General features: G+C 39.6%; 1 protein-coding gene across 2 annotated transcripts in view; it reads right to left on the reverse strand.

The window, feature by feature from the left end:
• The window catches only part of LOC136857904 (probable ATP-dependent RNA helicase DHX34), a 330,161-nt gene that overhangs the window by 60,045 nt on the left and 244,136 nt on the right, over positions 1–25,980 (reverse strand). For both annotated transcript variants that reach the window (XM_067136960.2, XM_067136959.2), the window contains 2 exons: positions 14,986–15,096; positions 7,922–8,043 (listed from right to left, as the gene is read on the reverse strand). In XM_067136960.2, coding sequence (XP_066993061.2) covers positions 7,922–8,043; positions 14,986–15,096 — 233 coding nt within the window. The remainder of the gene's footprint in view (positions 1–7,921; positions 8,044–14,985; positions 15,097–25,980) is intronic.

The raw sequence follows: 25,980 nt of genomic DNA on the forward strand, positions 1-25,980 counted from the left end.
ATGTATGGCTATGAAGTGTTTACATCCATTTAGTATTAGTATTATTATTACATCATATGTACATACTCCATGATCGCATTGTTTGTGAGGTTATATATTGAAACATGTGCTGTACATAAATATTTATATGAGTTCAGTTAATGTAAATACCTGTACATTATTATTATATAATTTATTATTACCTGTATATGATGTGTAATCCGCTACAGAATTGTGAAACACACTGTAATATCCAGAATGGCTCTAAATCAGACAAGATGATGGTAGAATATTCTGTACAATATAACCATGTTGTTAAGCACTCGTGAATTTACGAGAAGGTATTTTTGTAACATATCTTTCTAGAAGCCTGGCCAGGCATATGTATAAGGAGGTGCTCTTGATGGTAGAGACGAGTTATTGTTTAGTAGGAATTTCACTGGTGAACACGTGTTGTGGTTAGTCTGACATGCCGATGTAGACAGTCGGAAATCGTCTGTTTCAACGGTGTTTCAAGGTTGTAATCTGTATGTGCTATGATAGGCAGTTGTTAAAATGGCGGCTTTGTTGATGTTCTCGGAGTGAAGTGTTTTGTCTGTGATACAGTGATTAAGGTTATGTTTGTTTAATTTGTGAATAACTGTAAATAAATCCATGTACACAAGTTGATAGCATTTTGTGTGCATCATTGTGGATACATCATTGGCGATTGTGGGACAGGACGTAAAAATTTACATGTAAATTCGAGTGGAAGTGCGAAATAATCAAAATGAAAGTGATACTAGAAAATATGTCCGTGAAACAGCTCAAAGACGAACTCACCAAGAGAAATCTCCCGATGAACGGGAAGAAGAAATCGCTCCAGATGCGGTTACGGGAAGATCTCGCTGAAAAAGGAGATGATTCCGAAAAGTTTTTCATCGAAGTCGATGAAGAATCTGACGAAACATCGGAAGATGAGGTAAATATTCCCAAAATGTGTTCTAACTTAATGACCATGATGCAGGCACTCAATGACAAAATTTCAGACATCAATTCCAGTCTAACAGGATAATTTGCAGATCAAATATCGAAAGTAAATGGACAAAATTTCAGGCGTAAATGACAAACTTTCAGGCAAAATTTCTCAAGTTAACTCAGTTTTAACTGGACAAATATCACAAGTGTACATGCAGGTTTACAAAATTGAACATGGCCTACAATAGAAAATTTCAACCGCAAATGAAGGAAATTTCATCGCAAATTAGCGACGTCACCATTCAATTAACGCAGCAGATATCGGAGACATCAGGTCAAAACTGGGACAGGTTGACCCGATCGATAGTAGAGTAAGCCAGCTGGAAGCGGATATCTTGAATCTCAAGGAGGAGGTGGCAACCCAGGTTTCCGGCATAAAGCAACAGGTTGAGGGAAGAATTTCTACCGTTGAGGGAAATTTTGAAAGCCGTATGTCTGCCGTTGAGGGAAATTTTGGGAGCCGTATTTCTGCTGTTGAAGGAAGGTTAGAAAACTGGATTTCGACCATCAAGAGAAGGCATCCATCAAGCAGTAGAAAATAGAATAACTCAAACAGGACGTACTGGCACACCTCTAACCCACCTAAACCTAACCAGAAATACAGGACACCTAGCCCCGAAGGCGATTATAGAGAACCTTCCAGACTACCTTCATCGAGGGATCGGTCAATCTGTTAGGAAGGACTAACCTATCAGAGGACATATTCGTGCAACTCATCACACCACGATTAAAGGGGCAAGCCATCACTTGTTGGAATAACTTGAAGGGTCTAAATTTAAACTGGATGGACTTCAAGAGGGAATTCCTCGCTAGGTTTAATTCTGAAGAGGTGAAGAGCTCCATGAAAAGGAAGCTACTGACTGAGGCACAACCCACTGGCATGAGAGCTAGCGCCTTGGTCCTCCAGAAGTACCAGCTCTTCAAGCGTCTGCACCCGGAAGGAAGCGAAAATGAGATCTTACCAGACATCATAGAGCTACTCCACGATAAGAGTCGACCCCTAGTGAAAGTATCAAACCCGAGATCCTTTGATGATCTATGCAGAATCATCACCCAGCTGGAGGAGGAACACAAGAGCAAAGCTACAGAAGAGACAAGTGCAGTAAGAAAGTGCTACCAGTGTGGAAGAGAGGGACACCTGAAGAACAAGTGCCCAGCCTTGACATCGAAGAAACTAGGTCCGGTCCATTCTGGATTACGGGGTGATGGGACGGAAACAGGAAGGTGCATCAAGACCTGACAGACGAGCAACCCTGGACAAGTAGGAGAGGGCTTGGTCACACTGTGAGTAGAACAGGCCAACCCCGCCCAGCAATTATCTTAAGGATTGGCAATGAGAATTTTTCGGCCATACTCAATAGCCAAGCAAGCCATTCATTCATCAACGGGACTGTTGCCAAATTACTATTGCCTATGAAGTCTCACCATCTCGGAAGGGTAGTGGGAACAACGGGCAGGGTAACCAATTCCATCCACGGACAGACTAACCTAACTGCTAAATGCATGAACATGCCTATTGTACTTTATATTGCAGTCATTCAGAACCTGATACCTGACATCATATTAGGTCATGACTTTCTGGTGGAATACAAGGTGACCCTAGACTATGCAGCTCATGAATTCTTTTTGGGAAAAGACCGACGTCTGAAGGTCGCCTGGCAAGATGGAAATCTCCGGACTTGTGAGGATACGGAAGTCGATGTAGACCTGGGAGATATCCAGTTAACACATCTTCGACTGAGTAAAGAAGAGGAACTGCGACACACCTTAAAGGACTTTCTGGAAGTCATCACCAATAAAATAGGACGGACTACCACAGTAACACACACCATTGAATGCAGCGCTTCCTTACCCATCAAGCAACGTCCATATCCAATCAACCCGGATAAGCGCAATTTCGTCATCCAGAAGATTCAAGAGATGGAAGGGTAAGGTCTCATCGAACCCTCTACATCGTGTTGGGCTTCACCTAGCATCCTACTGAAGAAGTAGAATGGGGAGTATCGACTGTGTGTGGACTTCTGCAGGTTGAACGAGAAGACAGTTAGTGATGCCCACCCCATGCCTGACCTGAAAGACTCGCTAAAACAAGTGAGTGGGTGTAAGATTTTCAGCACGCTGGATCTTAACTCTGGATATGGCAAGTGGAGGTCGAGGAAAGTTCTAGACCAATGACTGCCTTCATGACACCGAGAAGATTGTACCAGTTTGCAGTAATGCCCTTTGGATTGAATAATGTTCCTACAACCTTCATGCGACTGATGGATAAGGTATTATCAGGATATGTTGGAGTTTTGCCAAGTGTATCTCGACGACATTTTAATTCCCATCAAGAATTTTCAAGAACACCTTGTACATCTCAGGAAAGTGCTGGAACGACTGAAGATTCAAGGACTGACTTGCCAACTGGAGAAGTGCCACTTCATCCAGTCCAGCGTAGAATATCTTGGCCATATCTTAACATCTGAAAGCTTAGAAAGGCAATCGGAGAAGAATCGAGCTATTGAAGAAGCTGAACACCCGCGGACCAAGTGACAAGTACGTCAGTTCCTTGGCTTGTGTGGATGGTATAGCAGATTTGTGCCAAACTTTGAAGAGAAGGCAATACCACTCACCGATCTACTCCATAACAACCGCCTGTTCCTATGGACCAGCAAGGAAGAGGTAGCAGTCCAAGGCATTAAGGCTGCGATATGCAATGCTCCCGGTCTAGCCAATACCGATCCTCAATGGAAGATGTGCCTGTAGACGGACGCCAGCGACTCTGGCTTAGGAGCAGTTATTCCAGGAGAGGAGTCACGGCAGAAGGGACATCATCGAGTATGCCAGCAGGAAGCCCACCGAACAACGCTACTGCAATGACGAGAAGGAAGCCTTAGCCGTGGTGTGGGCCATGGGCAAATTCAGAGGCTACTTGGAAGGAAGTTCCAGCTCTACACTGATAATGCCGCTTTCAAATGGTTAAACTCTGCCTCTGGCTCAACCTCTAAATTGATGCGTTGGGCTCTGTTAGTCGCAGAATTCGATTTTGATGTCTGTCAAGTCCCAGGACCGATGAACATAAGAGCAGACAGTTTATCTAGGCACCCGGTGATGGAACCTGAAGCTAGGTGCACGATTGTTGAGAGAGAGTTCCCACGAAAACACCAGTGTGAGCCTAAGGAACCTGTCCTTATGAACATCAAGATGAAACTTGATCTGGGAGTGATCAAACAGTGGCAGGAACAAGACAAGCCCTGTAGGACCATGATGCAGTGGATTAGGAGACAGAACACCGATAGCTGACTCATCCCGAGGGAATTCAAGATGTGCTACAAGAACTTCCGTGTTGATGGAGGACTCTTTAATGTACGGGTCACACCTCTCCGATACGCCTGCAGTAGTGGTGATCCCCAGACAGCACACAACGGACATCCTCAAGAAGTTCCACGACAGCTCTGAAGGTGGACATCCAGGAGGTGAAGAGACGTATCAGTCTATTCAGATTCTTCTGGGTCAACATGCAGAAAGATCCTGGACTACGTGAAGGAGTGCTACATCTGTGCCTGCACCAAGGTGAGAAACAGGAAGGCAGATTCCAGCCAACGAGGAAGATGGTCACAACGCCCGTGGGAGGTCATAGCCCTGGACTTGATGGGTCCTTACCCTAGGACACCACGGGGTAAAACAGGACTCCTAGTAATCACCGACCTCTTCACAAGATGGATTGAGGCCTTTCCGATTCCATAAGCCACGGCGGGACACATCACCAGCCTGCTACAAGACGAGGTATTCAGCCGCTACGGTTATCCACGGTGCATTCTATCAGACAACAGGAGTCAGTTCACGTCGAGGAAGTGGCAGTAAATGATGACACAATGGGGTGTGGAGCGCTGGACCACCCCTATCTACCTACAACCCAAAGGCCAATCCAACAGAATGATGAAACCAGGAGCTGAAAAGAATGCTACATGTCCACCTGATAGACAAAGAACGACGACTGTGGGACCGTCAGATACCGCAGTCACTCTTTGCCCTGCGACGACGCATGAACTGTGTCACCGGTTATTCCCTAGAGGAGCTGTTCCTTGGTCAACAGCTATACGGCACCGGGGATTGGGAGATTTGTCCACCACACACTCCTGGTCAAGATGATGTAGCTGTTTCCCTGGCAGAGTGGCAGTGGCAGTGGCAGTAGCAGCAGCAGCAGCAGCAGCAGCAGCAGAACATCATGGAGAAGCAAGCTTTGGCCGAGAAGAGATCCCTTACCCAGGCCAAGGCTCAAGAAGTCGAAGAGACCCAGATCTTCCTACTAGGCAACAAGTACTGCAACGTAACCACCCAATCAGTAATAAGATTCGAGGGTTTCACGCAGGTCTCGCACCTAACTGGGTTGGTCCCATTGAGGTGGATAAACAGCTGGGCGATGGGGTCTACTTACTAAAGACCAACCCTCCTGTCAAGGTCCACGCATCAGAGTTGCGGCGAGTCATCCAACCGCTGCGCCTACAGAGTAAGCCTGGTACTACCATGGGTCCACCTGGAGGAGAGGCTACTGACGACACAGCTCAGGCTGGTCACGAGGAGAATGCATCAACCATCATCGAGGAAGAGGCTGGCAGCAGGGCAACCCTGACCCCTGACGGCACGATCCGGTCAAGAGAAGGAGAGCACATCCAGCGACGTAGAGGAAAAGAGAATATACAATCTATGACCAAGGCAAAGTCGATGAGTGTGACATACTGTGGAAACAGTTTCAAGTTATAGGGGGGATAATGACGCAAGTGTGATGAATGTATATTACTTGAAAACAATATTCTCTTGCCCATGGGTAAATAATGCAAGTATCGAGCTCGAATTATTATTATTTTATGATTTTGATGATGATGATTATTATTATTACTACTACTATTACTTGTAATGTACGGCTATGAAATGTTTACATCCATTTAGTATTAGCATTATTATTATTATTATTATTATTATTATTATTATTACATGTACATACGATATGATTGTGTTGTTTGTGAGGTTATGTATTGAAACATGTGCTGTACATAAATATTTATATGAGTTCAGTTAATATAAATACCTTTATATTATACAATTTATTATTACCTGTATATGATGTGTAATCCACTACAGAATTGTGAAACACACTGTAACATCCAGAATGGCTCTAGATCAGACGAGATGATGGTAGAGTATTCTGTACAATATAACCATGTTGTTAGGCATTAAAGAATTTACGAGAAGATATATTTTTTTGCTATTTGCTTTATGGCGACGATGGGATAGGAAAGGCCTAGGAATTGGAAGGAATCAGCCGTGGCCTTAATTAAGGTACAGCCCCGGCATTTGCCTGGTGTGAAAATGGGAAACCACGGAAAACCATCTTCAGGGCTGCCGACAGTGGGGCTCGGACCCAGTATCTCCCGATTACTGGATACTGGCCGCACTTAAGCGACTGCAGCTATTGAGCTCGGTGGAAGGTATTTTTGTAATGTATCTTTCCAGAAGCCTGGCCAGGCACGTATATAAGGAGGTGGTCTTGATGGTAGAGATGAGTTATTGTTTAGTAGGAGTTTCACTGGTGAACGTGTGTTGTGGTTAGGCTGACATGCCAATGTAGGCAGTCGGTAGTCATCTGTTTCAATGGTGTTTCAAGGTTGTAATCTGTATGTGCTGTGATAGGCAATTGTTAAAATGGCGGCTTTGTTGCTGTTTCAGGTTATAAACTTCATTTTCCTTGTCCGTATTGAAGATCTACTTGTGATACAAAACTGCAGGTGGCGAGAACATATACATCGTGTCTGTTAACATGTGATTCAGAGGGAGTCATCACACTCTTCATTTCTATTCGTCCTGATTTAGCATTAAAATTAGCGATCATTTACTTCAGCTTTTAAACGTAAAACAACTGCTATCGGACATATTATTTACGCATTTATTAAGAACACATGTTCTTCTCTTTCATTTTTAATTTTCTTTATGGAACAGCAGTTGACAGGTATTACTAATCGACTCTGACATCATCTTTGAATATCGACGAGAGAGCTTGCTAGTGGACATAGTGCGGAAACGATACCAAAGATGATCGATCGGCATGTAATATAATTGCTGGCTGCATAAATGTTGGTAATGGAAAAAAATCTTGCACGCTTAATCGCTCGTAATAACGTATGCGCCCAGTGATAGAGTTCTCGCTGTAACCGCAGGATAATACACTGTTAAATACAGGAATTTTGAAGGGACAGACGAAAAACTGTCTTTATAATGAGGTTTTCGTTATAGTGGACTTATAATGTATTTTATTAGCTGTGAAAACTCCACTCTTAGTGTGTCAGATATGGGCTCACCAATCTTTATTGTCATCTTGGCACCGCAACAAACTTCCTTAGGAAATCTGTTTACAATTCTGTTGATGAGGCTCAGAGAGAATGCTGAAGGACATACAATGAGAAGAATCTGAAGTCAAAACCAGGAGTGGTTAAGGTGGAATGTTCCACTAAGTTAAATGAGTGATTAATTTTGGCACCTCCCAGGGAATTTTTTTTCACAGTGTTTTTAAGGAGATTGCTTGATAAAAAGTTACTGGAATATAATCCGCACCAAAGATTTAAAATAGTAACCTCCACATGTATTAAATCGTAACGTAACTATAATTCCACCCGTTGTTTATATTACATCTTGTGGTTTTATTGTTTTGATTATAAGAAATTATGTTTTTAGAATCTGATATCTCATTGTATTACTACAAGGTTTCAAATACTGAAAAGGGGATAAATTTGTGGGTATGCGTTTGGCACCTAAAATTCTAGAAATTAAGCACTGAGCTAAATCAATCAGATTTTCTTACAATATTACATGTCAACAACATACAATGAAAATTACTGATTGTTTGATGTCTATCTTCAAAACTTATCTTCATGTTAGTTATATTTACCATTCAGTTTCAAATTCAAAAGTTGCTCCCACTTGGTTCTAAGCTGGGTACTCTTTAGAAGAAATTTGGCAGCAGATTCAGCCATAGGGAACTTCAGTTGTATCCAAGAATCACAAACCAACCTGCACATCAAAAAATTAATGTTAGAAGAACAAAATTCATAAAAATTTTCTTTCCAAAGGTGTGACAATATACCTGATAATAATATCTAAGTATGTTAACAATGTTACTCATGATCCTACAGACCAGTGAAGTACCGTATGTATTACTTCAGATGTTCTACAACGTCGGAAACAGGAGAAATGGAATGTACTAGGCCCCCCTTCCCCCTCACAAAATGTTTTATATATATATTATAATGAATTCTTTTTTGGGCATAAACATGTCTTATGGCTGGAGGAGGTCTTCTGAAAATTTGTGCATCATGATGCAATAAAATGTGTAATGGAAGTGTAATACCATAGCAACTGTGATGAAAGGTATGGCAGTCCTCAGCAGCAGACAACCTAGGAGTTCAACACAACAAGAACATTAGTCAGACAATGTTACCTAGCAACCGTGCAGGCTATATCTTATGGCTGGTTGCCATCTGAAATTAGCAGCTGTTGATGGATGGCCATGACAGGGAGACATATTTATGATTAATTTTTGTGATTAGGCTATAGGTTTAATTAATTTTAAAACAATATTTTATTGTATGTACCAGTGTTTATTAGTATACTCTGTCCACCAAGGCAGCCTCAAGTCTTGGGAGAGTCTTGTACATAAAACATCATCTGGTAATTATGAGCCAAATAACAATGTTCTTGTTGTGTTGAACTCCTAGGATGTCTGCTGCTGAAGGATTGCCTGACAGTGACACAATACCAGAGAACGTCTCCCAGATCCTGAAGATAATCTTCTATGGGATGTCCTCATGATTTAGAAAGAAGAACAACCATGCCATGTCAAGACCAGGAGTGGTTATGATGGAATGTTCCACTAAGTTAAATCAATCAGATTTTCTTACAGAAATTATTGATTGTTTGAAGTCAAACTTCACAACTTATCTTCATGTTAGTTAGATATACAACTCGGTTTCGAATTCAGAAGTTGCTCACCAAGCGAGTTGGCTATGCTGTTATGATCGTGCAGCTGTGAGCTTGGTTTTGGGAGACAGTGGGTTTGAATCCCACCATCAGCAGTCCTGAAGATAGTTTTCCGTGGTTTTCCATTTTCACACAAGGCAAATGCTGAGGCTGTACCTTAATTAAGGCCATGGCCACTACCTTCCCAATTGTAGCCCTTTCCCATCCTTCCGTCACCGAAAACCTTCAACATGTTAGTGCGACATTAAACAACTAGTGAGAAAAAAATAATTTGATCACACTTGAAAATAAAGGAAAACGGAAAGGAAGGACAAGGGACTTGAAAGGACAAAAAATTGGATAGTTTGGATCATGGTACCATCAAGGTTGGTATAAAACAACAGTTGGCCTTGAGAGGTAAGACACAAAGATTGAAAGTTAGTAGAAGTGATGGCAGATTTAGCTCTGCTCCTCCGTTGCCAAATACAGCCCTAAATTTGTGAAACAGTCAGCTAAGGGGTGTTCAGCTCCAGAGCTAAAGGATTTGGATTGATTTCTGGCACTACCAATTTATATTTAAGGGTACTTGAATGAAAGAGGCTCATGTCAGTGATGTAACTAGTAAGTTAAAGAATTCCTTTCAGGGGGAGACTCTAATATCCTAGTACAGTAAAACCTGTCTTAACGGACACCTCTCACCGGCGGACACCCCTCATTTGCAGACGATTTTCTAGGTCCGTAATTAAATGCCATGTTGTGTATGAGTAATTTACCCCTCTTATACGGACGCCCTTTATTACGGACACGGACACACCATAGCCACGAGAAACTCCAATTAAACCTCTTCTAACGGACACTTTCTTTTTTCAAAAAATTCTGTATTTGTGTCCTGTACAGTATGTATTCACTTACTTTTTGCACAGCCAGTACTTCCAAGAATCACAGACACTGTAACTTTTGATCCTGCCTGTACACATTCTTGGAAGGCAACACTAAGCTACGCTATCACTTCCCGAAGTTGTGTGATCTGACATGCTCGACAGCCCTAGAATTCGTACCTTCACTGTCAGGTTACTTTTCATTGACTCGTGGGCTTTTGATGTGTTCAATTTTACGTTAGTAAGTGTGTGTAAACATGGCTCCGAGGAAGTTTTTAACTTTAAAAGAAAAGGTAGGCATAATAGACTCTCATAAACGTGAGAAGTGTGGTGTGCATAAATTGTCTGAAGTGTTTAAGATTGGAAAGACACAGGCAGCTGAAATTGTGAAAAAGAAAGATTAAACTGTTAAAGTGAAAAATATTTAAATGGCAACGAACAGCACATTAAACTGTTTCAAAGTGGTTCGCTAAAATAAGAAGTCAGAACGTCCCTGTCTCAGGACCAATGATACAAGCAAAAGTGTTAGAATTCGCGACAGAATTAGGTATTGGAGATTTCAAAGCCTCGAATGGCTGGCTAGAAAGATTCAGAAAGCAACATGGTATCAACTTCAGAGTGATTTGCGGAGAATCATCCAGTGTTAATATCGAGATTGTTGACAAATGGCAAGAAAAAATACCTTCAATCATAGACGGTTATACTCCGGAAAATATTTTGAATGCCGATGAAACTGCATTATTTTTCCGTGCTTTACCCGACAAAACTTTGTGTTTCAAAGGAAATTGTTGTACTGGTGGAAAAGTTGCGAAAGAACGTCTTACGGTCTTGTTATGTGCAAGTATGAGTGGAGAACGGGAGGAGCCCCTTGTGATAGGAAAAGCTGCAAAACCAGCCCCCTTGTCAGTGTTTGAAGGGTTACTTCATTCCCGTTAAGTTCTGATACTATGTGCTTCATCACTAACTGTCTGTACATAACCTTGAAGTTCTGGATCACTCCTTGGTCAAGCGGCTGAGAAACTGATGTTACATTTGGTGGGAGAAGAACGATCTTCACATTTTGCAACTTTATTGTTTTAAAAATATGGACGTTACGAAGTTTGATGACCACAGAAATAATGACAGAGTGGCTAGGACAATTGGACAGAAAAATGTTATGCCCGGAGCGAAAAGTGTTATTATTCCTCGATAATGCAGCATCGCATCCGGATACAATAAAGTTGCAAAATGTGAAGATCATCTTTCTCCCACCAAATGTAACATCAGTTTCTCAGCCGCTTGACCAAGGAGTGATCCAGAACTTCAAGGTTAGGGTACAGACAGACAGTGATGAAGCACATAGTATCAGAACTTAACGGGAATGAAGTAACCCTTCAAACACTGACAAAGGGGCTGAATGTTCTCCAAGCAATTTCATGGATAACCAATGCCTGGAAAAACGTCACGGCCTCAATAATTCGTAACTGCTTTCTGAAAGCTGGGTTTCCCGCTAGTGGTGGACATCCCGAAGTAGAATCGGATACCCTTCCTGAAAGCATGGAAACAACACAAGAGTTGATTAATGCAGCAGGTTACAATGTACAAGTGAACACCTATATCGAAATTGATTCAGATATTCCAACAGAGTGTGAGAGTGGAGACACGAAAACGATTCTTCAGTCAATCCAAGGGAAGAAGGACAAAAATGAAGATTCTGACGAAAGCGGGAGTGAAGGTGATGCTAATGACGACTTCGAAGAAAATACGGAAATTAATGTGCTGCCAATAACCTCGTTCAGTGAGGCTCTCGGCATTGTTAAGCAACTGAAAGAATTTTATTATAAACAAAACGATGAAAAAGGTGTAAATTTGACCCAGGATTTAATTGCACATAGTGAAAACATCATTGCTAAACTTAAATGGACAAAACAAATGAACACTAAGGATTTTTTCAAGTGCTAATGTTTTACAGTACTGTGCTAGATATTGCTACATCTACATACTGATTTGAAGTTACAAAAACTCATATGTTCTTCTTAATTTTAACATGGTGAACGGTAATAGTGTACAGTGTGCTCAATAGAGGTTTCCATAGAAGTGTTTTTGTCACTTTAATACAGTGCATCACAGCTGCAACAGCCTATCTACAACTTTCTCATGTGAGTACGGTGCAGTATATTGTACAATACTGTATACAGTATACAATTAAAGGTACATTTGCGAGAATTGTTAACACATACAATACATGGGTTATTGTGTTCCAACTTATGTTTAATGGTACCAGTTTCATAACCTCTCGCGGGCGGACACCCCTTCATAACGGACATTTTTTTCGGTCCCGAAGGTGTCCATTATAGGGAGGTTTTACTGTATCTCTTTTAAGATCATTAGCAGTTGACGGGATATTAAACATATGTTGTTACTGACATGACATGTTAGCCGGGCTAAGTGGCTCAGAGGGTTGAGGTGCTGGCCTTCTGACCCCAACTTGGCAGGTTTGATCCTGGCTCAGTTCGGTGGTATCGGAAGGTCAGCCTCGTGTCAGTAGATTTATTGGCACGTAAAAGAACTTCTGCGGGAATAAATACCGGCACCTCAGCGTCTCTGAAAACCGTAAAAGTAGTTAGTGCGATGTAAAGCCAATAACATTATTATTACCTGACAAGTTATGAGCAAGTTATTCTTTTTACAGCGTGTAAAGCCATTTGCTGAAAAATGTTATTGGGGACTATCAGAACGGTTTGCGTAGTAACAGATCCACTACAGACAACATATTTGCAATTAAGATTATTCACGATAAGGTGTGGGAACACAAGGAGTCAGTTCATTATCTCTTTATAAATTTCAAGGCATATGATTCAATCCATAGAGAAGGGCTGTGAAACATCATGGTCGAGTTTGGCTTTCCCATAAAATTAATTAACATGTGCAAACTGTGTATGGATGGTAATGTTAGCTGTGTTTTGCTCAAGGGTAGAAAATCAAGTTCCTTCCAGCATAAAACTGGTCTGAGAAAAGGGGATGCACTGTCACTTATTCTATTCAACAATGCAGTGGAGCAGATTATCAGGAAATTAGCTCTTCTACCTGCTGGTATCATATTGGGGAGACAACATAAAGTCCTTGCATATGCAGATAATATTGTTCTAATTGGCCACAATGAATTAGAAATTAGGCAGTTATTTGTGGAACTAGAGAAAATGACAGCAAAAACTGGCTTATGGGTGAATGATAAAATGACACATTACATAGTTAGACAGAGACTGAATCATGAGGAGGTTGACAAATTGCCTTTGAAGATTGGGAAATATATATTTAAAAGAATAGAGGAGTTTAAATTCCTTGGTGTATTAATCAATGAGCAAAATGAAAGGCAACGGGAACACCACGCTAGAATTAAGAATGCAAATAAGGCATTTTACTCTATGAGCCCTATATTAAGCTCCAAGTTCTAACAGGGAATGCAAAAATGATTATCTACAATACATCATTTGACCAGTACTTCTATATGGTTCCGAGACATGGAGTATAACCAAGAAAGAGCAGCAGCATTTGCAAGTCTTTGAGAATAAAGTTTATAGAAAAATATTTGGCCCATGGTTCGATCCTCTCTCCCAAAGCTGGCAGAAAAGATCTAATTATGAGATTCACACCCTTTTTCAACAACACACTATAATGGGTATGATAGAATGCAACAGACTGCACTGGGTTGGACATGTACCGAGGATGCAGGATAACAGAGCACCAGTAGATCTATACAAGAGATCTCTTAATGGGAAAAGACCTTCAGGAAGACCCCGAAATACCTGGAAGAAGGATATCAACAAGGTATGCCGGAAGCGGACTCAAGATCGAAAAGGATGGAAGAGGATTGTGATTGGCATGGGAACTTCACGTCCCTCAGAAGCCTACGGAGTGAGTGAGCGAGTAAGTTATGAGTAACTGGGGCCTCCATTGTGTTTAAATAAGTATCTACTAAAATGAAATGTATTTGTGTTTTAGTAGTCCAAATATTATAATTAGTACACACTGTTTTAGACAATGATACTGATATTATTATTTTGCAGCTATTTTTGAACTCTTATCAGCCAAGAGGATGTTATTGCCAGAAGTGCTTCATTCAGTTACTCTCCGATATTGTACACATATGTTGGGGTTACACTTTTTGTTATTGAATTACTTTTCACATAGAACCATGCAAATTTTTCCAGGAAGTAAATTAGTTGAAAAGACAATTTGTATATTATACTAATACAGTGGAACCTCGGATTGCGAGTAACTTGGTCTACGAGTGTTTTGCAAGACGAGCAATCATTTTAAATAAATTGTAACTTGATAAGCGAGTGAGGTTTCGCAATACAAGTGTCACATGTACGTACGTTTCCACCTCCCCTGTGCCTTTGTTTTCCCCTCCCCCTCTCTTTCCTGGGAAAGTGTGTGTAATCATTTCCTGCGCTGGACTTCAGTTGGCGTGCCTCGCTCGCATAGTCAACACCGTACGAGTGTACAGGTTTTGTTTCTGTCATTAGTGATATAACTGTTCCGCAACGGTGGGCCCTGTGAACGAAAAGAAGGCTAAAAAGGAATTCAGTCAGACGAAGGAGATGATTACAATGGAATTTAAGAAGGAAATGATCGAAAAACACGAATGAGGTATGCGAGTGGCTGATATCGCAAGATTTTATAACAAGTCTACGTCTACAACAGGAGGTGGTTATGGAGATCTCGTCCGAGGATGAGGAGGAAAAGTCAATGGAATCTCTCACTTCAACTGAGATTCCCTCACACCAACAATGATTCTATTGTAAGGTAAAGTGCAGTTTAATTGTTTTACAGTATATTTTGTTTTAGAAATGTTATGCGAATAAATGTTTTTGTGGGCTTGTGTTGTGGACGAATCATCCGAGTTTCAATAGTTTCTTATGGGAAAATTTGCTTTGATATTCGAGCGATTTGGATTATGAGCATGTTGCTGGAACAAATTATGCTCGCAATCCAAGGTTCCACTGTATATAAATTATACTGGAGTGGGACATTGATGATGATGATGATGATGATGACTAATAAGCATAGTATTAAATAACTGACCTCATACACAGTCTTCATTAAATCACAGTGGAGGATTACAGAAAAAACTTACTTTGTAAAATCTTCATTAGTATCAATTGCTTGTGAAAAAAGTAGCAGAGTATGGGCAGCTGGCATCCGTAGAGTTGAAACTAGATATGGCTTGGTAGTCTCCAACAAAGACCTGCAAAGTCAAACACAGCACCCGATAAAATGACTTAACATAATGTTTCCAATACCATCTACAAGTTCCTTTCAAGTAATTGCCTTCTCTATACACACAATGCTCCCATGTCAGTTCTGTCTCCTCTGAAGTACTCCCCTTCTCTGTTAACACAAGGCTCCCAATGTCAGCTTTGTCTCCTTTGAAGTAAGCCCTTTCTCTATTAAAACAAGGCTCAAGGCTCACAATCAATGCTTTGTCTCCTTTGAAGTGCTCCCCTTCTCTAGTAACACACTCCTCCCAGGGTCAGCTTCAAGGGCATAGCACCGTGCGGTTAGGAGCGTGCAGCTGTGAGCTTGCATCCGGGAGATAGTGGGTTCGAATCCCACTGTCGGCAGCCCTGAAGGTGGTTTTCCGTGGTTTCCCATTTTCATACCAGGCAAATCCTGGGGCTTTATCTTAATTAAGGCCACGGCCGCTTCCTTCCCATTCTTAGGCCTTTCCTGTCCCATCGTAGCCATAAATAGCAAGGGCATAGCCAGAGGGGGTTTACTGGGGGGTTAGACACCCCATCCCCCAAAAATGGAATTTTTACAAAAGAAAATAAACAGAAACTGACAATAAACAAGTGAAAGTCGACTCAAAGGTTTGACTCTTTTAAATATTCATAAAGGCAAAATTGTAAAACTAACAGATCTCTTGAATCCATTTTCTAAGAAACCTCAAAAGTTGGATTTTAGGTTTAATATGAACATACCATTCACAGTTAAACTATTCACTTTGATCATATTGTCCTTGTTCTGTATTATAATGAAAGATTTTTTTAATGTACCAGTACTGCAATTGGAATATCAACATAATTTACTTGTATCACTGTCCTTTTGACAATCGTGAATGCGTGCACCACAACAAGCACAACCATCTTCATTATGACCTATAATCAGTTTACAACTATGACCTCCTCCCATCAGTAGATCCTGGCTACACTACTGGTCAGCTCTATCTCCTTTGAAGTAATCCCCGACACTATTAACACAATGTTCCCAAAGTCAGCTTTGTCTCCTTTGAAGTACTCCCTTTCTTTCTTTCTTTCTTTCTTTCTTTCATTCATTCATTCATTCATTCTTTCTTTCTCTCTCTCTTTCTTTCTTCACACTGTTTACGTCCACATTGGAGCACCAAAATGAAACCTTATACAACAAAGTCTTCAAAGAATAAGTTCAGCTTTTAACACTTGACAACTTTTTCCTTTCCCAAAACTTCTTCATTCTGGACGATCTTGCAGCCCGTTCTTCTGCAGATATAACATACTGCTTACGCTGCAATATTTTTAGTGATAGTCTTGTGTACTTGTTATTTAGAATCCGTTTCTCTTCTCTATTTTCAATTTGATCTTTGTTAATTTTCAATTCATTTAAATTCATTTGTATTTCTTAAACAATGTATTTTTTGCTTTACTATTGCAAAAGAAATCAAAAAGTTGTTTCAGGAGTCTAGTATTTGGTAAGGGGTATGTGTGTCCAAAGAATGCAATCCTCCATTTTTGAATCGTGTCAATGATTGATTCACTTTCCTTGTAAAGTACTGAATTTGGTAAAAGTCTCCACTGGCCATCAATCTGGTGTTCTTTATTAATAACTGTCTGAAGAATTCTTCTAACAACTTTCTGCAGTTTGTCTGTTGTTGATTGGGTATTCAGTTTAAATAATGTTTCACTTGCATATGTTGCTTCTGACTTAACAAAGGAGTAATAATATCCAAATTTAGCATTAATCAAAAGAGACTGTTTCTTGTAACTTGGCCAGGTAATTTATTGTGCTCGTCTTAATTTTTGAGTTCTACTATCTATGGATGCTTTTTCGTTAACATTCCATGTTATAATCTCACCAAGATATTTAAATTTGTCTACAACCTTTATTTTCTGAGTACAGTATTATTTAACATAATGTGTGAAGTGTCAACTTGAAAAGATGGCATGAAATTTTCAACCCAACCTTCACTACTAATCATTCCAATTCCTCTACTTGAAATTTAGCTTCTTCAATACTATTTGCTGATAATGATAGATCATCAGCGAGTGCGAGGCAATTTAGTCAAATATTTCTTCCAATCTTAACAGTCGGTGGACATACATACACATAATTTTTTCAAGCATACAATTAAACAACAACGGGGATAATCCATCTCCATGTCAAAGACCAGTATGAATTTCAAATGGCTCAGAGATTTCATTTCTGAACCTAACTCTAGATTTTGTATCTCTAAGAGTGACCGCAATAAGGTTAACAAGTTTCCGATGTAAATCAAATTCTGTAAGGATATGCAATAATGATTCTCGAGGGATACTATCATAAGCTTTTGAAAATCAACAAAAGTGATCACTTAATTTTTTGCTCCTAATCCTTTGATGTTTTATAATCCATTTGAGACTAATAATTTGATCTGGACAGCTCTGTCCTGGACGAAAACCACCCTGATATTCACCAAATTCACTATAAAGTTGTTCATGAATTCTGGAATATAAAATCTTAGAAAAATATAGTAAGTGATATCCAGCAAAGAAATTCCTCAATAATTACTAGGATCTGATCTATCACCTTCTTTGTGTAGTGGGTGTATTCCAATCTTCAGGCACTTTTTTGGTATTCCATATGTCAATGAGATGTTTATGTATATTCCAAATAGTCTGTACATTTGCATTCTTCCACAGTTCCACTACTAGTTGATTCTCTTCTGCTCTTCTGCTGCTTTAAAACTTTTAAGTGAATCAATAGCTGCACACACTTCATCATAAACAGGTGGTATGATCTTTTCCAGAGGTGTTCTATTTCTGGGATACAGATCAAATTCAAAATAATCTGCAGGTTCATCACTATTAAGTAGTGTTTTGCAGTATTCATCCAAAATTATTGCACTGTCATAATCCTTATGGGCCACCTTTCCATTCGTATCCTTCATCAGAAGAGTAGCAGAAGTATAATTTATTTGGTATTGTTTAAATGTCCAGTAAGAGTCTCTTGTTTTATGGCGAATGAAAGATTCATCAACAGATTTTAATGTTTCCTTCTGATGGTTCTTTTTAACCCTCCTGATTTATTTGGCCATTAATTGTCTAGCATTGATGAATTCTTCCCTAGAACTTTCAGTTTTTTGTTGCTGGTCATTCAACAAGCTGGCAATAGTATTGCTATATCACACGCTTTATTCCACCATGCAGTTTTTTTGTTTTTTTAATTGGAACAACTGCTTCTGTTAAGGCTTTTAATTTGTTAACAGTGGTCCCCAAGTTGCCACTTAAAAGCGTGATGGATTTCTCAAAGTATCCTGGATTATTAATGACTGAACTGGGATCATACATTCTTTTCCTAATGAATTTTTGCAGTTTATTTCTCCTTTCAGGAGTTAATTTGATTTATACTTTGAGATGTAATGATCTGAATCATCATCGGCACCACAAAGAACCTTTACATTATAAATTTCTTTATGAAATTTACAAACCATGGCCACATGACCTATCTGAGACACACCTAATGTAACATTAGGACATTTCCAAGTCATTAATTTATGCAGTTTTCTTTTGAACCTTGTCGTCTCCAAAATTAGTCCATGGTTAATGGTTGAAATCTCCAAGTAACATTTTTATGTTAGTATCAGGTATATTCGTTACCAATTGGTAAAGTTCATCCCAAAATTGATCTGTTCCCTCCTTGTCAGTTCTGTTTTCTTCATTTGTTGATGCATGAACATATACCAATGTGTATATCTTGTTTTCCACTCTAATCGTTAACAATGCTACTCATGGGGAATTTGAGGAAAAAATCAATAACGGAATCTAGAATTCTATTGTGTACCAAGAAACCAACTCCAAATTGAGGAACATTCCTCATAACTCTTTCACCTGGAGGTCCTATATAGAGATGTTACCCACCTGATTGAATTGGGTTCTGATCAGTATTATTTAATTTTTGAAGAGCTGTGATCACAATTTTGTATTGTAATGAAATGGCGTATGGCTTTTGGTGCCGGGAGTGTCCAAGGACATGTTCGGCTCACTAGGTGCAGGTCGTTTTTGATTTGATGCCCGTAGGTGACCTGCGCATCTTGACGAGGATGAAATGATGAAAAAGACAACACATAAACCCAGCCCCTGTGCCAGCAAAATTAACCAATGAGGTTGAAATTCCCGAGCCTGCCGGGAATCGAACCCGGGACCCCCATGACTAAAGGTCAGCACGCTAACCATTTAGCCATGGAGCTGGACATAATTTTGTGTTGATCCAAAATATCAATTAGATGCTTTAATTAACTTACCAACCTTCATCAATGAATTGATATTTAATGTTGCCAAATATGAGAACTTTCCTGGTTTGTTGAACTTCAGTACGTTCTTAGTTTGATTAGTCTGCATGATCATTCATTATGTCTCTAGGTGCTCCGACTCGCCTTAATCTTCTGACACCCCACCATACCAGTACGGTGTCTTCGCTTGGATGATTATATAATAGCTGTCCAAATTGGTGGATTCTTTCAACAGAAGACTCCCCAAACTAGGTTGATTGTCTGATCAATGATCAAGAGTCTGATCGTGGTCAGGGTTTACAATTCCAGATGTGATCTGGAAAGGTGATGAATGAAATATGGTATGATGAAAAATGAGATTGTGGAGAGTGTTTGGTCCACGAGAGCTATTTTATTTCGCACAAGTCCAGCGATGAGCCGGTGAGGACCAACTTATCTGCCACTGGGGAATCACCATGTTGGAGTATCACCTCTCTGCCTGCTATGACACTGTAGTAGGTTCGTGGACTCCCTTTCTTTATTAAATATTCCAAAATTCAGTTCCTCTGAAGTACCCCGCTACTCTATTAACACAATTCCCCCTATGTCAGCTTTGTCTCCTTTGAAGTACTCCCCTTCTCTATTAACACAATGTTCCCAATGTCAGCTTTGTCTTCTCTGAAGTACTCCCCTCCTCCATTAACACAATGTTTCCCATTCGAGCTCCTTTGCAGTACTCCCCTTCTCCATTAACACAACACGCCCAATGTCAGCTTCGTGTTCTTTGAAGTAACCGACCGACCGACAATTAGGGTTGCCGCTCACGTGACAGATTCCTTATCAATTATTTATCTAGCTTTTTCTTAAATGTTTTTCAAATGACTTAGAAATTTATGGAACATTTCCCTTGAAAATTCCTTCCAATTCCTACTCCTCATACTATAAATTAATATTTGCGCCAATATGTCCTCTTGAATTTCCAACTTTATCTTCATATTATGATCTTTCCTCGTTTTAACCCTATGCAGTCCAATTTTCTGTCACATGTTCCAACAGTTTGGTCCAAATTAATTCTGCACATTTTTACATAGTCCGATTAAACTCAGAACTTTTATTAGTAACTATAATTACCTTATTATCAAGATTATTACCGTATATTCTAGCCTCCGTGGCTCAGGCGGCAGCACGACGGCCTCTCACTGCTAGGTTCCGTAATTCAAATCCCGGTCACTCCATGTGAGATTTGTGCAGGGCAAGGTGGAGGCGGGACAGGTTTTTCTCTGGGTACTCCAGTTTTCCCCGTTATCTTTCATTCCAGCAACACTCTCAAGTATCATTTCATCTGTCAGTCATTAATCATTGACCCAGAGGAGTGCCACAGGCTTTGGCAGCCGGCACAATTCCTATCCTCGCCGCTAGATGGGCTTTATTCATTTCATTCCTAACCCAGTCAGATGACTGGAAACAAGCTGTGGATTTTTGTTTTTTCACTGTATATTCTATTGCATAGGGATTAGTTTCCATAATAATTTTCGTCATCAGTGCAGGAGTGAAAAATAACATAAAAAACGAAAATGGAGTGATGCAGCTAGGTGGAACCTGTGGTCCTCTAGTTTTCTGACTTGATGAATAACTTGGTCTAGTAGGCTCACTATCATGAAATGTTACATTCTAGTAAACACTATTGTCATTTGCATTCCCATTTGTATGAGTATAAGTATTTTCAGCATCATTATTACTCAAATTATCAACACTGATCTGAGAAACGTCATCACTGCCGCATGCCGTATAACCTCCTTCACCCAGGCTCATTACCTTCGCGTGTCTTCTTACTTTTGTAGAAGTCACTGGAACTTCCCGTTCTAAATCTTCAGAAACAGCATATGATGGTCCGGGATCATTCCGAGCATTTTTTACGCACAGGTCTAGGTGATGAAGTTTCACTTTCAGTGCTGGAGTTCATTACACCTTCATCTTCACTTGACAGTTCTCTAAACTATTCGTCTAACTCAAATAAATAATTATCGTGACTGCTGTTTAAATAAACATGCATCCATATTTTTTCTTCATTCATATTTGCCACTTTTATATCGCAAATTCAACTGAGACTAATCGTATTCACAGATAAACGTGCCTAGTGTAACACAAGTGCAGCACTACTCAATGTAAACACAGCTGACAGCAGGCCACGGGTAACCATGGCGATACACGGCTACATTTAAACATAGGAATTTCATTTTGTCCGTATTGAACTGAGAAAGGATGTTAGGAAAAACTTAAAACGGTCCACCTTTTCAATACAAAAATGTTATATTTATTTATAACATGTATTTGCACTTGGAACTAGTTTCGACGCTGTGTTTGCGTCATCATCAGCCAAAATGTGGGAAATAGGCAAGATGTAGGCATTTATATTACACAAGGCGTTACATTAAACAATATACATCTTATAAGGAGATAAAGACAGGGACGAATATAGAAACAAATGAATCGTTGAGAAAACAAAAGTTATACATATTAAAAATAACCTTAACCACATATCTTGCAGTGCGAAAGTGTTCTTCTTGAATGATTCCTGAATATAAAAACACACGCGCACACATTTCTGGAGAGCCAGCAGGCAGGACAAAGTAAAGTGTAACCTTAAGAGTTCTTCTGAGAAGAGTTCCTCATTTTTTCTATGTTCCGACTAACTAATGAAGTCTCCCTTGAGTTCCTGATAAACATACATAACAGGAAATTCTCCTTCACTCTCAACAATAGCTCTAAAGACCAACGGTAAAATTTTTATTTTAAATATTGTGCAGAGACGTGAAAGCATGATTTTGAACATGATATAACTCCTTCATATAACCCAGTTTTTTAATTATTTCCATGGAGATAACAGAACGGCTTCCTTTGTGCATAAACATTTGCTGTAGAAGCTCCAGGGATATCGACTGACCTCAGTCAGGTCAAAGAACTTCAATAAAGTAACTTCGCAAGTTGAACGAAACATAATGTCGAGGTGTCCTCAACGTGGAACCAGTTGCAATATACCCTGATGTCGAAGACACCTCGACGTTGGACCGGAAAAGGTTAAAGGCTCCACTCAAGCTTATTTGTCTACCAATGTAATATATTTATTTATTTTTTATTTCAACATTGCCTTTACAGAGGTTACCTCCAATTACAAAAAGCAGTGCACAGTAGATACACAGAACATTTGAAAAATAACAGAAAGGTTGTAAAAAGAGAACAGAACAAAACAAAATATTGTCTAGCATCTTTATCTACAACCATAATTTGTTTTTAAATTCTAATAAGTACATTCATTAATATTATAAGTGTCAAAACTACAGTAATAAGAAATACTCTCCTCAAAGTCAAAATTTACAATGAAGTGATGTACATAGTAATATATTAGAATACTTAGTAAAGACAGCTTAATACGCACCATAAAGAAACTTCACAAATCAGATATGTGTAAACCAATGTAAAACAGAAATTCGCAAATTGGTATTGCAAAATCAATATTATTAACATTTAAGACTATTTGATTAAACTGTTCACATATGCTATGGTGAATATCTTTGACGAACAGACTTGGAATGTCCACAGTAGAATGGTTTCCACATCCTCACATTAGTTGACTTTATACTGAAGTTCACACTAGCAAGTAAATCACTATCATCTATTATACCATTTAAAATTTTATACAGAAAGACTTGCTGAGTAACTTCTCTTCGATTAATAAGAGTGAAGAATTTAAATTCATGGAGTAAGTCTTTATAAGAGACTTTCCCTTTAAAGCAGAGTGTTTATGACTTTTATATTAGAGAATTCTAAGAAATTTCTTCTGAACCTTTTTAATATCGTAAGATTGATAACAAGGATTTCACACAATGCATCCATATTCAATTTTGCTTCGAAAAAATGTATTATATAGTGTGGTCAAAGTACGTATGTTTTTCAGCTCTCTAGAGTTTCTCATTATGGAACCTAAGGACTTGTATCCTTCACTATTAACTTTTTCAATGTGCATTTTGAAAGGCATTACAAGCTCTAGATCCTTTACTGAGTTTGTCTTCTGAAGGATGATATTATTCATTTTATAATCAAATAAAACATAATTGTTTTTTCTGGAAAATGTTATACTTAAGCATTTATTTATAGTGAACTGCATTTTATCGTTGATGTTCCAAACAAATATTAGCAATTTTTTGTTTTGTTTTGCAGTTCAAATGAATTTTTGTAAGTAGTAATAGTTCTATATAATTTTAAATCCTCAGCATATAAGAGAAAATTTGAATGTTTAATGGCCCATGGGAAGTCGTTAATGAAGATTGTGAAAAAAGAGGTCCTAAGATGGAACCCTGTGGTACACCAGAATTAACAACATACACAAAAGATTTGGTTTGAAAGTACGTTACAAACTGTTGCCTACTGGACAGGTAAGAAGAAATTAGAGCCCGAAAGGAGTACGATAATCCATAATTTGATAGTTTGCACAACAATATATTATGAACCAGTCTGTCAAAGGCTTTCAAAAAATCTGTATAGATCACATCTACCTGTCTTTGACTGTCCAGTGCAAAGTAAAGTTTGTAAGGTTAGTTACAGTGGACCAATCTGGATAAAATCCATGTTGCTAATGGGAAATAGAGTTTAAAACCAGTCTGAAAATCCTACAGAATATTATTTGCTCAAATTCATTTGCTGGAGTGTTAGTTATAGAAATTGATCTATAATTCTCCACTTTGATGTTATATCCTGACTTGAGGACCGGACGAACCCTGCTTAGTTTCCAAATGTCCGGAAAGATTGAGTATTTATAATTAAATTACAGATGATACATAAAGGTTTCCTTAGTACTTCAGCACAACCCTTAAATACATGACACTTAATTCCTGTTGTTCCTTGTGGAACATAGGGCATCAACAAAGCAGCAGCTCAATCTGATCCAGTTGCCAGCCAACCTCTTCACCTCTCTCCAGCTCTTGCCTTCTTCCAAAGCCTCCAGATCTTCGCCACGTTTATTTGGGCCTACCTCTCCTCCTTTTACTCTGTGGGTTCCAATCCAGTGCCTCTCTCTCAATGGCTTCATTCCCTTTCCTCAACGCATGCCCTATCCATTTCCATTTCCGCCACTTTATCTATATGGCCATCTCGGTTTCACCCATCCTTCTCCATAGTTCATGATTGGAGATTACTTCCACCCAGCAGATGTTTAGAATCTTCCTTAAACAGCGGTTGACAACGGTCTACAACTTGGAGGTAATCACTTTAGTTACTTTTCAGGTCTCAGACCCTTATAATAGTACAGCCTTGATATTACTTCGGAAAATGCGAAGTTTGGTCCTGGTAGATATTTTGTTGTTCTTCCATACCAAAGGCACCATTTGCTTTTTGTATACATTGAGAGACATCCTGTACTTCTCCATCTTTGGTAACTACACTGTCCAAATAGGTGAAATTATCCACATTCTCTATAGGTTCATCACTGAAGACAAATGTGTGTAGTTTGTTGGTGTTAGTCCTTAGGGCCTTGGTCTTCTTTGAGTTGATCGTTAGTCCCACCTTTTCCCCTTGTTTTACCAAGTCTTCAATCTTTGATTGCATTTCACCATGTGCCTCAGACAGGAGCCACACATCGTCAGCGAAGTCTAGGTCTTCCAACCTATTAGCCAATCCCCACTGGATACCACATTTCACATTTTGCATTACGTTCCGCATTACTGCATCAATCAGCACCAGGTGATGGTTGGCGACAGAATACAACCTTGACATACTCCTGAATGTACAGATATAGGCTCAGATACATGGCCCTCGTGAATGACTCTGCATGTATAATCACAATACATTTCTTGAATGAGGTTGATAATTTGTGATGGCACTCCATACCGCTTCATTTCCTTCCACATAGCTTCTCTGTTGATCAAATCAAAAGCTTCTTCGAAGTCAATGAACACTGCATAGAGGCGAGAAGACCACACAGCACACTGCTCCAGAATTATCCTCAAGGTGTTTATTTGGTCTACACACGAGCGATTCGATCGAAAGCCTACCTGTTCCCGTCGGAGCCTCAAGTTGATATACTCCTTAATTCTGTTCAGCAGAACCCTGGTATAGACTTTGCTAGGGATTGAAAGGAGCGTAATGCCCCTCCAGTTGTTACAGTTTGACGTATTACCCTTCTTTGGCAACTTCACCAGCAACCCACATCTCCAATCTGTTGGCATTTCTCCATTAACCCATATCTTCTCAAATAGCAGCTGCAACATATTGGGTATCTATATCAACCTTCATGACTTCTGCTGGAATATTGTCAACTCCTGTCGTCTTACCAATATGCAATTCTCTCAATGCTCACTTGATTTCCTCCACTGTTGGAATGCAGATCTCTCTTCACCACAAGGCAGTGGTTTTCCTCTTATTTTTACCCCAAGAGAAAGGGTTGCCTCCTCCGCCAACTTTGCCATACCAAAGGTCTCCTTCTCCGCCTCAGTTGCCGTTAAGGACTTCACCAGAGCCGTTACTTTTCGGGATTCCTGTAAGGCCTTCACAACTACCGTAGCGGTCCTGTGGCACACAAGGTCCCCGCTGTACTTCACCCTTACAGGCTATCCCCTACTTCATACCATTGCT

This window comes from Anabrus simplex, chromosome 1 (genome assembly GCF_040414725.1).
Source record: "Anabrus simplex isolate iqAnaSimp1 chromosome 1, ASM4041472v1, whole genome shotgun sequence".
NCBI lineage: Eukaryota > Metazoa > Arthropoda > Insecta > Orthoptera > Tettigoniidae > Anabrus > Anabrus simplex.